This window comes from Sarcophilus harrisii, chromosome 2, assembly GCF_902635505.1.
Source record: "Sarcophilus harrisii chromosome 2, mSarHar1.11, whole genome shotgun sequence".
Lineage (NCBI taxonomy): Eukaryota > Metazoa > Chordata > Mammalia > Dasyuromorphia > Dasyuridae > Sarcophilus > Sarcophilus harrisii.
The window spans coordinates 338810158-338827210 of NC_045427.1; the positions used below are offsets into that span (position 1 = coordinate 338810158).

Below are 17053 nucleotides of genomic sequence, written 5' to 3' on the forward strand. Positions count from 1 at the left end.
CAATTAAGTACTTAGAACAATTTTAATATCTTACAAGGAAAAACTAGCCTAGCCCATTGTAAGGGAAAAGAGGGGGAGTGGAAATGATAGCCACAGCATATCATACCTGGCAGGGTCATAAAGACCTTGTAGTAGGTTTTCCCCCATCTAGTAGGTTTTCCACCATTTAGATGCCCTTAGGATCTTGAATCTGAAGATTGCCAGAAGCTTGGCATAAGTTTGGGAGGAAGAAGAGAAAAACTGAAAACAAAAATAGCACAACCTTTCACAACCTCCATCCTACCTTTCTCTTTAAAGAAACAAGGTTATACAACAATACTAGATGATGACCAGTTCTGATGGATCAGGCCATCCTCAGCAACGAGATCAACCAAATCATTTCTAATGGAGCAGTAATGAACTGAACTAGCTATACCCAGAAAAAGAACTCTGGGAGATGACTAAAAACCATTACATTGAATTCCCAATCCCTATATTTATGCACACATGCATTTTTGATTTCCTTCACAAGCTAATTGTACAATAATTCAGAGTCTGATTCTTTTTGTACAGCAAAATAATGTTTTGGTCATGTATACTTATTATGTATCTAAGTTATATTTTAATATATCTAACATCTACTGGTCATCCTGCCATTTAGGGGAGGGGGTGGGGGGGGGTAAGAGGTGAAAAATTGGAACAAGAGGTTTGGCAATTGTTAATGCTGTAAAGTTACCCATGTATATATCCTGTAAATAAAAGGCTATTAAATAAAAAAAAAAAAAAAAAAAAAAAAGAAACAAGGTTATAGTCCTCTGAATAAGTGATAGAATATGAAGGAGAGCAGTGACCAAAATTCCCAGGCTTTCCCTCCTTTCTTTTTAAGGTCTGAGGCCCAGATTTGAACTGTGTGGTTCATGTGATGTAAGTTTAAAGTGTCAAGTGATGATGATTAATAGAAGCTTCAGGACTACAACACAGATATGGTATTTTGGGTGTGATTACTCATTCACATCATTGGTCAAGGTGATTTGTAGTAAAGTAGTCAAGAAGTCATTACATTCTTATGTGAATCTTGTCCTGGTGTTACACTCAATACAGAGAATTATCTACTTTGACACTGCCCTCAAAGAGGGCCCATCAGCCATGATCTGCTCTCCTTAGGAGACCCATTGTATTGGGAGAAAAGAAGGAATGTTAAAATTTTGATCCTTTAGAAATTTCTGCTGAGGATCTTTTGCCTTTTTCCATGGAGGTTAAATAGATTAGTTTTACCTCCCACAATTGCTAGAAAGCAAGCCACTTGCCAGCAGCAACACCTATGGTTCTCCATTTCTCCCTAGAAAATAGTTATCCAGTGATCATTGGAATTCTAAACTGACAGCATTATGAAGGGACTTGTTTATTTGCAAATTATATTAAGCAACTGGTAACCACTTTTGCTACTGCTCATGCTGGTGTCCTGCTGTTGCCAATAAGGTCCGTGTTACTCTTGAGTCAGTTTTCATGGGGGTCAACATTTCATCTGCTACCTCCTTCTGCAGAGCACTGTGTACTCAACTTACTGCTGTTGTATTTTCCCCTCATTCTGATGAAACCACATGTTGATCATTCTACCAAGCCAGGCACAGCTCCTCTGTGCCAGGGTCTAGCATTTCCTTCTTTTCCTGAAGTGGTGTCTGAGCACTCTACGAAGGGGCTGCCCCCTGTGCTGATTGAGAACTGCTACTTCTTAAGTTTAATAATGTTCCTCTATGCCATATTGAGAGTACTGCCACTGCTGTGGAGGTGCCACTGCTCTTTGCCTGGGACTGCCTCTTTTTGAGTCCTGACAGTTGCCCTTCTGTGCCAAGGAGAATATTTCCAGGATTACTCCTACCCTTCAGGGTAAATTCCAGAGAGAGAGAGTTAATAGTTAATAATTGAAAGGAGTGAAAGCAGAAACTTTTTCTGCTAATAGGTCAATATATCCCCTCTGCATGTCAATAGGTTTTTCTTTGTTCACATTCTCAATTCTAAAAAAGTCTCTGCTCCAGGGAGCATCTTATTTTGTCATTTCAAGTACAATCCCTCTATTCCCCTTTTCCCTCAGTGCCTTGCAGTTCTAACAACGTCCAAACAGTACAGTTCTCTATAGTCTATCTAGTGTTTTTAAGTTTGCAAACTATTTTACGTATTTAACTTATTTGATTCTCACAACCTTATAGGATAGGTGCTATTATTATCTCTATTTTACAGATAGAGAAAATGAGGCTAGGAGAGATTTGAGTGACTTATTTGCCCAGTGTCACATATCTTAATGAGTACCTAAGGCTAGATTTGAACTCATAATTTACTGCTTCCAAGTCCAACAGTGGGCTACCCTCACTGCCAACTATAACTAAATATTATATGAAAAGTTCCCTAGTAGTTTCTTTAGCACAACTTTTAAATAATATCAGTATCTTAGTATTTAGGGAGGGTTTGAGGTTAAAGTAACCAATAAGCCTAGAGATCAAAATTGACCTTGAGAGTTTTATGAATGTTTTATGACTTGATCTATTGGATTGACTTCCTGGTTGCTTTTACAAAAATGCTACAAGATGTTCCATTCACTGGACTGTTTGAACTACTATAGCCAACCCAGAAATATAGGAGGCAGGTTTAGTTCAAACAACTCATCTGTTGAGAAAACAATTCATAGATGGAGAAATAAATACAAAATATGTACAATGTAATGCCTGAGGAGTAGGAGTGGGAATTAGAGGAAATATTTCTGTAGGTGATACTTCAGCTAAACCTTGAAGGAAGCTAAGGATTTCTTTTTTTTTTTTTTTTTTTTTTTTATTTAATAGCCTTTTATTTACAGGATATATACATGGGTAACTTTACAGCATTAACAATTGCCAAACCTCTTGTTCCAATTTTTCACCTCTTACCCCCCCCCACCCCCTCCCCTAAATGGCAGGATGACCAGTAGATGTTAGATATATTAAAATATAACTTAGATACATAATAAGTATACATGACCAAAACATTATTTTGCTGTACAAAAAGAATCAGACTCTGAATTATTGTACAATTAGCTTGTGAAGGAAATCAAAAATGCAGGTGTGCATAAATATAGGGATTGGGAATTCAATGTAATGGTTTTTAGTCATCTCCCAGAGTTCTTTTTCTGGGTATGGAAGCTAAGGATTTCAAGTGGTAGAAGTAAAGGAGAGTGTTCCAGGTAGGAGGGACAGTCTGTACAAAATCATTGAAGTAAGAAATAGAGCATCTTGTGTTGGAGATGGTAAATCTACTAGTTAGATTGTAATGTAGTAGGGTGCATAAAGGATTTAAGGTGAAATCAGCACAGAAATTCATAGACTGGAGTCTGGACTGTGGGGGCTTTTAAATGCCAGGTGAGTTTGCTGTATAGTAGAGACATTAGGAAGGTATTGAAGGTTTTTAAGTGGGGAAGGGACTTGTGCTTTAGGTACACAAGTTTGGTAGCTATATAGATGATGGTTTGGAATAGATACAAAACTAGAGGCAGGAAGATCATTTATGAGATTCTATAGGAGATTGTGAACAATGATGAGGGCGAGGGCTTGATTAGCCTCATGAGTGAAGAGGATGTGAAGATAGAATAGAACTCGGCAGTTGATTTGCTTATGGGCTAGGAGGGGTGAGGACTTGGTTAGAGTAGAGAATGATTTTGAAGTTAGAAAAAATTTTAGCTGAATTACAGTCTACTGACTATGGAAAAATAGGTTGGGGCCATGTTGTTGTTTTTAATAGCTTTTTATTATTACAAATACATACAAAGATAGTTTTCAACATTTGCCTTTGAAAAACCTTGTGATCCAAATTTTTCTTCTTTCTCCCCCCACGCTCTCCCATAAACAGCAAGTAACCCAATATAGATTAAACATGTGTAGTTCTAGACATTTCCATATCTGTCATTCTGCATAAGAAAAATCAGATGAAAAGGTGAAAGAAAGAAAAAATAACTCAAGGAAAAAAAAAGCAAAAAATCAACAACAAAAGGTGAAAATACTATACTTTGATCCACATTCAGTCTCCATAGTTTTCTTTCGATGAGGGTGACTCATCACAATGGTATTGAAATTGACTTGAATCACCTCAATATTGAAAAGAACCATGACCATTTATTATCACATAATCTTCTTGTTGCTATGTACAATGTTCTCTTGGTTCTACTCACTATACTTAGTATCACTTCATGTAAGTCTTTCCAGGCTTTTCTGAAATCAGCTTGCTCATTATTTTTTATAGAACAATAATATTCCATAACATTCATATATCATAACTTAATCATTCTCCAACTAATGGGTATCCACTCAGTTCCCAGTTTTTTGCAACTACAAAAAGGGCTGCTACAAACATTTTTGCTTATGAAGATCCTTTCCCCCTTTTTTATGATCTCTTTGGGATCAGATCCAGTAGAGACACTGCTGGATCAAAGGATATGCACAGTTTGATAGCCCTTTGGGCATAATTCCAAATTGCTCTCTGGAATGATTGGCTCAGTTTACAACTCCATCAATAATATATTAGTGTCCCAGTTTTCCCATGTCCCCTCTAACATTTGTCATTATCTTTTCCTGTCATTTTAGCCAATCTGAGAGGTGTGAAGGGGTGCCTCAGAGTTATCTTAATTTGCATGACCAGATTGTAAAGGGGATTAAAAGCTGCATAAAGAAGTTTATATTTGTATTTAAAAATAATAGGTAAATACTGAAATTGGTTGAATAAGGTAGTCATGTGATTCAGTCTGTGTTTAAAGAAAATTACTTTGGCATCAGTGTTTAGAATATATTGGAGTAATGCAAGATTTGAGGCAGGGAGGCAAAGTAAGAGGCTATTGCAATAATCTAGGCAAGAGCTGGTGGAAGATCTAAACTAAGATGGTAGCTTTGGTAGTAGAAGTTGGATATGAGAGATATTGGTAATATTTGAATATATGGTATAAGGGAAAGGGAAGAATTGAGGACAATGCCTACATTATGTACCCGAGACACTGAAAGGATCATCTTTGATAGAAGTAGAGAGATTTAGAAAAAAGAGTTTAGGAGGAAAGATAATGAATTCAATTTTAGACATGTTGAGTTTGAGATATTTCTAGGGAGCAAATTTGGAAGGGGAATAGCTGATTTAAGAAATGACATTTATTTAATGACATTTTAGATTTCTGGGCTGCAACGTGAAATATAAAAATAATGAGTTCTTTGTTAAGAATGGAAGAGATCTGACAAGGGTTGATAAAATATCTTTTCCCAAAGTCTTAAAAATCTAAAGGAGCATTTTTTTTTTTTTTTAAACTAAAAAGAAAGCGATAGGGGGGAAAATAGCCCAAATATATACAGTGTGCTTGATACCATGGAAGAGTAGAGATGATGAGAAATCCACAATATACAGAAATCCATGAGAACTGCTTAATAAAACTTGCAGCTTTGGTTGAGGTAGTGTGGTATGGTGGAAGAGTGCTGGTTATGCAGCCAGAGGACCTCAGATTAGATTCTCACAATGCCATTTTCTACTTGTGTGACTTTTGGTCAAGTCACTAATTTCTTGCCTAATTTTCCATATCTGTAAAAATGATATTGGAATGGATCTCTGAGGTCATTTCTAGCTCCCATTTGTGAAATTAAGAATCATGCCACAACTGTATCTAGTCTAAGCTCTGCAATTAACTAACTAATTGTATGACTTAATGTTCAAAGACCTTCAGTATAGGTGAAATACTAACACTTTAAGCCAGCAGATAACTTTTGTCAGAAAACATTTCCCTTCTGTAAGGGGTTCTTAACTTGGGATATATGGAATTCCAAAAGGAGTCTATTGGTTTCAAAGTAAGCTTCATACTATGAAGTTGAGAAAATATTACAGCTTTATTATTTTATTTAACTGCTAAATAAAATTTAGCATTTCCTTCAATTAGTTAAAAATATCCTGGAAGGGTTTCCACAGGTTTCACTATGTTGCCAGAAGGGTCCATGATCACATACAAAAAGCCTAAATTGCCTCTTTTCAACTTTCATTCATACCTCCTACTTCTGTCAGAATAACTTTAACTCCTCTTTAAATGACACCTCTGCAAATACTTAAAAACAGATAGTTGTCCTGCCCCCTCCTTCCCTGTCTTCAAGGAATTGTTCTCCAAAATAAACATCCCAGTTCCTTCAACTGCTCCTTTAATTATGTCACCCACAGAGGTAACATAATTTGTTAAATGCACAGAAGCTCATTATTAGGCTAACCACTTGGTGAATTCTTTTGCTATGGCAACAACTAATAGCAAAATGTCTCCCAGTTCTATTTAGTCCTTTTCACTTCCACAGTGACAGTGGCAGAAAATGGGGCAGAGAGTATTGAAAAATGACAATTTTTGGACAATAAATTATAAACATTAAATTGTTATTCTAAATGTGACATCTTTTGTCAATCAATGAATAAATGGCCTTGCATTTAAGTACCTATGAATTTGCTATATACAGTTTGCTTTAAAAAAAAAAAAATTCAACATGTTGCTTAATAATTATATATATTACACACACACACACATTTTGGTAACTGTTATATGCCTAGCTCTGCATTATAGGTCATTAAGTGCTGGAGTGCTGGGTAGGAAAAGACCAAAAAATGAAACAGACTCTCTTCTTTAGGGTTAAAAAATGACCTTCAAGGCCCTTTCCAATTCTAAATCAATAATCCTATAGTCTTAACAATTGAAGACTTGCAATCTAAGATTTTCTTGAACTTTTCTCTGTCTTTCTCTCTGTCTCTGTCTTTCTGTCTCTTCCTTCTTCTCTCTCTTCCTCTCTTTCTTACATATCCAGATACCTACATATCTACGCCCTAGATCCTCTCTACTTCTCTAACATTGCTGACACACTATTTGCAAGTCCTCATCACTTTACACCTGAACTACTACAGTAGCCTGCTGGAGGATTTCCTTGCCAGAAGTCTCTTCTCAGTCCTACATTAGCCTGTCAAATTCATCTTCTGAAAATCATGTCTGATCATGTCACCCTGTATTCAGCAAATTTGAGTGATTCCCTATTTCCCCCAAGATCAAATATAAAAACCTTTGGCTTTTAAAGCTCTTCATAACTAGGCTCCTTTTTATTTTTTCAATCTTCTTAAATCTTATTCCTCTTACTTTGGAGTCTTCTTCTCATAAAACATTTCATCTCCTAACTGTTTTTTCCCTGGCTGTACCTCATGTGAAATCTTTGTCAATGTTTCCTGGCTTCTTTAAAATCCTAGCCAAAATCCTATTTGCTATCAGAAGCTTTTTCTTGTCTACCTTAATACTAGTAGTGTTTTCCTTTTGTTGATTATCTAAAATTTATCCTGCATATATCTTGTTTGTATATAGTATAAAGTTCCACATAGTAGGTGTTTAATAATGTTTTTTGAGCTGACAGCAAAAAATCCCACTATGATCATTTAATTTATTTTTGTGTTGCAGGTTGTAGCAGCGTTGCCTGAAGATATGAGACCAGGTACTGATCTATATGGATTTCCCTGGGAAATGGTGTTATGTGCAGTTACGGTTGGCTTTTTTACAATTTGCCTTTTTTTGTGCAGAGGTTTTTATTCGGTAAGTAACCAGAACATACACTATAGTAAAATGACATGTACTATATGCTAGCATATTTTAAAAATATTTTAGTACATATAATTAGATTAGTCACTCAAAATTGGATTTGCAGGTGATTAACACTAAAGAAAAAAGTCAGATATAATTTAAAAAATAAAGTACACATTTTTGAGAATTGTTGCATGATTATTTTATAGCAGTGATAAAACCTTTTCCTTCTTTTATTTTGTCTCCAGAATATTCTGTAATTATTAGGTAATTATTCCACGTGTTGGATGGTTTACATATTGTTGACATTTTCTTCATATATCAGTATTCATACCAACCTAGCCTATGCTGTTATTTGCTCTCCCAAGAAAACTTCTGGCATTGAGTGAGAGGAAAAAGTTAAAAAAAAAAAAACCAAAAAAAACCAAAAAACTGTTTTACTCTTTTCTCTGGTCAGAATTCACTGTCATAATATAATGAGGGGTCACTATTATTTGTAATATAAATATTTGAAGTTTTATATGTTAGGCTTGCTAAACTGTATAGTTTTAAAATGCATTAAAATGCATTAATGTAATTTCTTTGTTGAAACTCATTTATTTCAGGTTAAAAGCCGACTTTATGTAGGTAGGCTATTTTTTTCTATTTTAAATCTTTTTATTGTACTTTGAAATTTTTCATTCTTTTTGTTATAAGAATTTAAACATAACAATATTGATTTTTTTTTCTTTTAGGAAGGGAAAAACAACTTGCCAAAAAAGTTTCTCAATTAGTGGAAGAAAAATGTAAGATTCTTAAAAAACTTAGCCTTTGTCAAAAAGAGGTAAGCATATTTCATAAATTGTCAGTATTCATGTTAAATTTGAGTTTACTTGAAAAAACTTATATGCAGCAACTTTACCCAACTTTGGGAATATGGTTTTACTTTAAGTTTCTGTTTAGTTTGCAGTTTTCTTTAAAAGATATAGCCCCACATAGTTATAGTATATTACATTTATGTAACACTTTTTTCTTTTAAAAATATATTTACATCTTATCTCATTTGATCTTGGTAATTAATTACTCTGTGAAGCAGGTAGTGTAGATATTATAATTCTGGTCATATAGATTAAGAAAGCATAAAACATTAAGTGACTTAACCAAGACTGTAAGCTGTTAACAGAATGAAACTTGAATGCAGATCTTCCACTTCTACATTCTTTTTACTACTTTTTCTGAGATGAACTGGGACAATTTCATCATTTCCTCTTTTTTGCAAAATATACCTTCTTGCACATTTTCCAGTGAATTACTGAAGAATACAATTAGAGAGTTGTTCTGCTAAGTTACATAATGTACTTTCTCCATCCTATTTGCCAATGGTTTTATTTCTTTTGGCCTCCTTGTTTTCATGTTTCTTAATTTTTTTGAGGTATTTTTATGCCATTCATTTGTTTTGATGGTTAAATGTTTTGGATTTTAATTAAGAATAATTCCTCAGCATTGTAACAAAACACATGGTCTCTAGGAATCATCAGAACATTCATCTTGGACTGAGGAGTGGATTTGTCTTTGGTCCTTTGCTATAAAATAGTTTATCAACAACTTGAATAAGTTGACATACTGAATGACAGGATACAAGAACATTTCAGAGGCTAAATGAAATAAGTTGAATTTAGTAAAGAAAGAAGGAAAGTCCTTCCTTTAGCTACAAAAAAATAGGGAGAAGTTATTTTTCAATAACTTAATTATAATAAATACTAATTTATTATTAATAAATAATAAATTTATTTTTCAATAAATTTAGAAATAATATGAGGAAGAACTTCCTAATAACTAGAACTTCCAAAAGATGGAACCATGAGTTCTCTTTCCCTGAGTTCTTTAGGTAAAAGCTGGATTATTTCTTATTGAGGATGTTTACAGGAGGGATTTCTATATAGGCATGCGTTAGACTCCATGGCTTCTAAAATTCTATGATTTTGAATCTTGGTTCCACTAGCTTTAAAGTCTTGGAAAAGTCATTACCTTTCTGAGCCTGTTTTTTCTTCCAAAAGATGGAACCATGAGTTCTCTTTCCCTGAGTTCTTTAGGTAAAAGCTGGATTATTTCTTATTGAGGATGTTTACAGGAGGGATTTCTATATAGGCATGCGTTAGACTCCATGGCTTCTAAAATTCTATGATTTTGAATCTTGGTTCCACTAGCTTTAAAGTCTTGGAAAAGTCATTACCTTTCTGAGCCTGTTTTTTCAAAATTGGCATCAAACTTGCCCATAAGGTTGTTGTGAAGATCAAATAAGATCCATGTATGTGAAGATCTTTATAAATGGTAAAATTCAGGCATAAATTGGATTTAAGTAAGGCAGAATTGCACAATCGTCAACCTTGTTTTCTTTTTTAAAGTCACTCTTGTCCAGTGGCAGGACAGAATCAAGACAAATGGTGATGACATGAGATGCAGTCAATGACTTGGTGTCTTTGATGTCTAACTTGATGTCTAGCTTGCTATAAGCACTCCACAACATCTGCTTCACCTGCCATCATGGTAGTTGGAAAAATTGTTCTCATCTGCCCATTCTACTAGGGGAAGTCTTTAGGTGCCTGGGTAGACACTCCTTTAACTCACCATAGGATCTGAAACCTTTTGGTTACCCTCAGCCTGGTTTAGCCTGTCTGCTGAAATAATTTGTTTTAGGAAGATTTTGAAGATCACCTTGCAGGATAAAGTATCATACACTGAGGTTCTTTCTCAAACTAAACTGCCATGCATTCAAACTTTATTGCAGAGAGCACAACTTTCTTGGACTGGCCACACTGTTTGAATGCCAAATGTATGCTTGCCAAAAAAAACATTTCACACAGGGCAAATGCTCACAGAGTGGTCAGAAAAAGCAATACAAAGACACTCTCAAGGTCTAGTCTAAGAAATTTAGAATAGATTGTATAACATGGCAGATATTGACATAGTACTGCCTAGCATGGCATGCCCTTATCAGAGAAGGTGCTGTGCTCTGAGCAAAGCAGAATTGAATTAACCCAAAAGAAATATGAGATATGCAAAATTAGAGAAGCTAGAGGACTTCATGTGAACTGTTTATGTCTGACCTATGGCAGAACATTCCAAGTTCATATTGGTCTGATCAGCCACAGTTAGAGACACTGTAACCCAACTCTAACACAATAATGCCATTTTGGTTCTTTTCAAGAGAGAAGACAACAACCAAATGGCAAAATATAAATACCACGTGTGTGTGTGTGTGTGTGTGTGTGTGTGTATAAAATTGTTAATGTAGTAGTATATGTTCTTGTAAAAAACATTAAGGATATTTAGACCTATAACTGCATGATAACGTATGATTGTTAGGTTACTGATAATCTTGTTAAATTTGAAATGGATGGCCATTAATATGGCATAATTTTTATATATGATTTTTGGTGGTCTTGCTTTTAGGATTACATTCTTCCCATGTTTACTGGGAAATCATGCTGAGATTTGGAGTCTTAAACTTCTTTGAGACATAGACTTTGATAAACTGCTTGGGAATTCTAAAAGATGTACTTTTATGTCATTTGCATGCATTTGATTTCACTGTTATCCTACTTCTTTAATTTACTAATTAAATTCCTCCTCTGACATCACTTTATTTGACAATAATCACCTATTATTTTCTATCTCCCTAAGCCTCACCCTCTTAAACTTATTCTCTTCCCACTTTGAGTCCCCCCATCCTTTAGTACCTTCTAAAAGCTATTAGCCTAACTTGACTTTTGTTCCTTTCCAATTCCATCTCTTTAGCTATTTCACCTCTATCTTGTTTTCAAATACTGCCTTCTACATGAAGCCTTTACTGAATCTCCTTAACTTATACCACTTTCCCTCCTAAACTACCTTCTGTTTAATTGCTTTGTATTTATTCTTTTTTATGTTTATTCTAAACATTCTTTCAGCTTCTGATGAGTTGACATTGCTTGATGCTTTGTATTTGTATCCCATAATGCTTGACACATAATAGGTGCATTAAGGTTGATAAATTTCTCTTTCAGTAAAAATTCACCGGCAGAGATTTGCCATTATTTATGTCTAATAGCAAATTTCAAACAGTGAATTTTTACTGATTCTATAAGAATCTGTAAATTCTGATTTACAGATCTCTGATCTATAAAAAGGAATTTGAAGAAAATGAGAATTAAATTTATATACCTGTAAATTAACTAGGCTCTCCAATCTGCAGTCAGGGTTTATATTCTCTGCTTATCATAGTCATCAAAACCACATTTAAGAGTCTCTGACATAGTCTGTTGTTTGATTATAGTATGAAAATCTAGAATCATCTTTAAAGGATGGAAACTTTGAGAGAGAGTCATCAGAAACACCCAGTCTGGAGGTAAGAATAGAAGGGAAAGGTCAAGTAATTTAGTAATTTAAGAAAACTGAGAAAGGGTCTTATTAAAAAAAAAATAATAACAACATTATTAAATTTAAGAGATCATTCTTTAGAGAAGATAGGCATATTTTCTTTAATAAGAAAAGAAGTTTTAATTATTTTGTTTGGATGAACAATTAGAACTTCCCTGGGGGGAAATATATATTGTATATGTATTCATAATATATTTTAGAGAAAATAGAACACAGGGAAATAGCTGAAAGCTTCTTTTGAGAACTTGTTTATAAAGCATTTGCATTGCTTTTTGACCTTTTGGCTTCCCCAATTGATCAGACCTTATGCAATAGAATATACTACAGCCAAAAGAATTGCCTACTTTCAGTCTAGTAGTCTACTATGATTGCTATCTTTTTGCAGAGTAGAGTACCTGATCTTTCAAATGAGAGATCAATTTCAAAAGGGGGAAGAGGTGAAAACAGTGAGTTATTACACATTTGCCAGTTCTTCCACTCTCATTTCCTATTCAAGTTCCTTGGAGTAAGTTAGACTTGAAAAAATGTTTTGTAGCTAATTTTTTTTTTTTTTTTTTTTTTAAGGAAAGCACCTTTAGTTTTAGCTAAGAAAGAGTGTCTGGATATTGTGTTTCTGTTGTTTGGATGGAAGCATATAAGATAAATATTGGGAAAAGGAAGAAGTCTTGTTTCTTTTAAACTAACAAATGGAAATAGGTCACTTTTTTTTGGTAAACTGTAGCCTTTCTCAGTCCCCTCATTAGTAGTATCCAATTACTGTGTTAACATCAAAAAATTCTTGATGATTTGGGCTTAAATAGGAAAAACACTAGATTGATAGCTACAAGATGGATTTGAATTTATTTTTGCTTTTTATTTTGGCTTTGGGGGCTCTATTTCTACATCTGTAAAATTAGGGGGTAGACTAGATAATCTGAGATACCTTTCAACTCCCAATCCTATAATCCTTGCTGTATTCATTCATGATGTAAAAAAAAAATTACAATATGAATTCCATACAAAAATGAGCAGGAACTTAGATAAATTACTTGTTCATAACTTATGTCATTTTAAAAAATAAATTTTTTTTATTTTTAAACAACTGAATAAAAATTAAGCAATAACTTTATATAAAATACTTTTGTTAGGGGCCTGGGATATGAAAATGGAAAAAATATGCAATTTCTGCTTTTGTAAGATAAACATACAGAGAATTATAAGAAGAATTAGAATATCATGGGAAAAAGAAGGGAAGGAAAAAAATACTGAGAAATCTGAATACAAATTATATAATTTTGAATTAGAAAGGACGATCAAGTTTCAATACCCTCATTTTATAAAGTGCATGAAAGAGAAATAATAGGAATTAATTCTGAAATCTGGAGCCAGATTGTAGAGGACTTTAAATACCAAGTAAGGAGTTTGCATTTTACCTGGTAACCAGTAGGGAGAACCAGAAAGTTTTTGAGTAGGAGTAAAAGGCTATAATAGAAGTCTAGAGGAGGGTAATGGGGATAATCAAGAGGTTTTGGGTACCTTGGTGAGAATGATTTCATTGAATTGTGGAATGGAAAAGGGTGTTAAGGATTGAGTAAGGTATTGAGAAAGTATAGGGTATTGAGAAAGTATAGGCATTTAAGTACAGATAAATTTTTTTAGGAGTTCTGGAAGTGAATGAGAGTGGGGATTGAGATATAGATTGACATATTTAAGAGATGATAAGATCAAGAAAAGATGTATGGTTTTTTGTTTAGTTTTTGCTTTTTAAGAATAGCAATGACATGAATATGTTTATAAGTAATGAGAAAGGAATTGCTAGAGAGAAAAAGACTGAAGATGGTACAGTACACTTCATGAGATTGGAGGGTCACCACTGAGACTCCTGTTGCAAAGGAGAAGTGAATAAATAGAGAAAATTTGAAATGTGGGGAATGGGAGATTAGGAAGCAAAGAGAAGATGGTTTCAATCTGTTCAGTAAAGTAGGAAGTACAAAGGGATTGGATTGAGTGTATAGTTGTGGACTTTCTATAGGACATTTAGAATGAGTTTCTGTCAAGAATGTGATGGGACTCAATTAGACGAATAAAGAGATTCCTCTGCACACATTAGATTAGACATTATGGTTTTATATTGAATTCAGACAGCAGTTTTCTTATTTCTTTCATCTGGGCTTGGCATGGCAATCACTAGGAGAGGAAAAGTCAAAAAAGTGATAGATAAGGGGGACCCAGGATGGAGAATTAATAGGGCAAATTATCAAGTGATTGTGAAGTTGAAATGACAATCTTTAAGATTAATATTGTATAAGGAGGGAATTGAAGCTAAGACGATAAATAAGGAAAACGGGTAGATATGCCAGAAGTTTCAAAAAGAACCAAGAGAAAACTCAGGATATCAAAGAAGAAACTCAGTTTTAGAACTTTCTCATTTTCTTCAGAGTAGTTCTCTTATTTTCTATTTCTTGATTATGTTTTCTGATCCACTCTGGATTAGTTGTTGACTAGTTATATACAATTTTTACAAGTGAAGAAGTTGGCTCAATAGCATCATAATTTATGAACCAATAAAAACAGTTACTTAGGGAGATGTTGGGCTTACAGACTCTAATCATATATAGTTATTTTTCATTTTGAGCTGAATATTATGAGGATTCCTTCTGTTAGCATCATGGATAGCCCTTTTCTATTGATTGAAATTATTAACATTCTTGATGAAAACATTCAGGTATAATAGAATTTTGTAACAGCTGAAGATTTAGCATGCAAAAAGAAAAAAATATAGTAGTGTTGTTTTTATTTCAAAATAACATAGGAAAAAAAAAAAGGAAAGTTATGTGTAAAGAAATTTCCATTTTTATTTTTGACCAAAATTAAAATGTTTATTTGTTTTGCTTTTATTTTGACATCTATTAAATTATTTTTTGATTTTTTTTTTTTTGATGGGGGGGACAAGTTGTTTGAAGGATCACAAAAATTAGAGGTATGTTTATTTCATCATTTGTAAACTAATTGTAATAATATGCTACCTAATGGTAATTTTAATTAATAAAAGTTAATAAAAATTTGTAATCTTTTACCTTACATTGAGCAAGTTTTAAAACTATTTTGAAGTGCTCCTATAAGTTTCTGATTGGTGTGTTCATTTTTTATTTGATTGACATTTTTAAATGAATGCCCTACTCATTTTTTCTTTCATACTATCTTAGAAGATAGTGTTATTTAATGAAAGTCTAGTGTTGTTATTAATCATAAAAAATAATCTGATTTAAATTATTAATGAAACACATGCAGAAATTTTAATATAGATATAAAGGAGATTAATTCTAACCAAAAAAATGTTACTTTTCAAAATTGACTTTTTTAGGCTGCATATGAAAAGCTGAACAGAGCAAATTCTGAACTTTCGGATGAGATGTGTTCTCTAGAGACAGACTTGAAAGAGGAAAAATCTAAACGATCAAAACAAGATGAGTTGGTAAGATTTTTGTATATGGAAAAATAGAATGGGAAAGACAGTCTGGGGTAATTTAAATTTAGTAGATTTTTAAAATGTTAAAAGAGGTAGCTTACATTTAACTTAAATGCTCACATATAAAATAGGCAGTTTTTGCTGTACAAAGCAAAGAAGAAAATTCTTTATAAGTTTCTATTTTTTGTTTTTTCTCCTTTTTTATTCCTCTTTAGTATTTAGTTTAGGAGAGGGCACAGTGATATGTTTGTGAGTGATTGCTTGAACTTTTAAAGTTATGTCCTTTTATTAAATGACATGAATCCATTCAGTTTTTATTTGGTAAAATATTACCAAAAATTATTTTAAACGTTGCTTTGATATTTACTATTTATATTATTGTAAAAGTATTAAAAATAATTATAAAAGAATTATATAAGTAGTTTCAAAATAGTGTTACATTTTTGTGCTGCTCTTAATTATAAACTAAAATTAGTTTGTCTATAAATACAAAAACAGATTTTATAACACATGTTTCTAACAGTGGATAGAGGCCCTTAGTATAAAAAAAAACACTTAAGTAATTATTAATACTGTCTTTATAGATGGCTGACATTAAAAAACGGATACAGTCGCTTGAAGATGAATCAAAATCGATCAAATCACAAGTAGCTGAAGTAAGTTGAATTGTAAAATACATTTTGTAAAATTTTGTAAATTCATTTTGTAAAATACACAGATAATTTTAATTTAATATGACATTTTTAAAGTAATATTAAGAACAAAATATAGAAACAAAGTTTTAAAGTGAAAGGAATCTTAAAGTTTTAGTATAGTTCTATTATTTTTATATATAAGGAAGCAGCTTATTTTATTTTTTTACTTAATGTTTTCCCCCAGTTACATTTAAAAACAATTTTTTTTGTTTTGGCATTTGTTTTTAAGATTTTTCAATTTTAGGTTCTCTCCCTTATTCTCACCCACAGTTAAGAAACCACATGTGAAGTTCTGCAAACTTTAGGAGGCAGCTTATGAAGGAAAAATTCTTAATGTTTTTTTTTTGTTTTTGTTTTTTTTTCTCTTTTTTCTTTTTCTGCTGAGGCAGTTGGGGTTAAATGACTTGCCCAGGGTCACACAGCTAGGAAGTGTTAAGTGTCTGAGGCCAGAATTGAACTCAGGTCCTCCTGACTTCAGGGCTGGTGCTCTATCCACTGCGCCACCTAGCTGCCCCAAGGAAAAATTCTTGATACAGATCTTCACAGCCTTCTACAACTTGGTTTTGAATACCTATATAGTTTTATTTTGTAATTTTTCTCTTACATTACAATCAAAATTGGAAATCCAATTGGCTTGCCTGACCTTTCGTATCTCTCTACTATTGCTGACATACCCTCTGCATGCTGAATGAACTTCTTTTCTCCTTATCTCCATTTTCCAAAGTCTTTTTTTTCCTTTAAGTTTTAATATCGGAGTCACATCTTTAATAAATCTTCCTCTGACTTTCCTAGCTAAAAGTTTGAGATATAGGTTGTATTGAACTGATAGAAATTTAATGCCTTGCTCCAAGTTAGAAGACCAGCTAATTAGTGATAGAGCTGGGACCAGAATTCAGGTCTCCTGAACTCAGCTATGTATAAATATTCCGATGGGGTGATGGTATTTGAGGA

At 33.2% G+C, this 17053-nt stretch overlaps 1 protein-coding gene across 7 annotated transcripts in view; it reads left to right on the forward strand.

The window, feature by feature from the left end:
• Positions 1 to 17053, forward strand: part of MIA2 (MIA SH3 domain ER export factor 2) — a 129163-nt gene that overhangs the window by 59737 nt on the left and 52373 nt on the right. For 5 of the 7 annotated variants that reach the window (XM_031952963.1, XM_031952959.1, XM_031952958.1 and 2 more), the window contains 7 exons: positions 7442 to 7573; positions 8167 to 8188; positions 8296 to 8384; positions 11856 to 11927; positions 14892 to 14918; positions 15303 to 15413; positions 15992 to 16063. In XM_031952963.1, coding sequence (XP_031808823.1) covers positions 7442 to 7573; positions 8167 to 8188; positions 8296 to 8384; positions 11856 to 11927; positions 14892 to 14918; positions 15303 to 15413; positions 15992 to 16063 — 525 coding nt within the window. The remainder of the gene's footprint in view (positions 1 to 7441; positions 7574 to 8166; positions 8189 to 8295; positions 8385 to 11855; positions 11928 to 14891; positions 14919 to 15302; positions 15414 to 15991; positions 16064 to 17053) is intronic. The other 2 variants (XM_031952957.1, XM_031952962.1) reach the window with 1 other exon arrangement.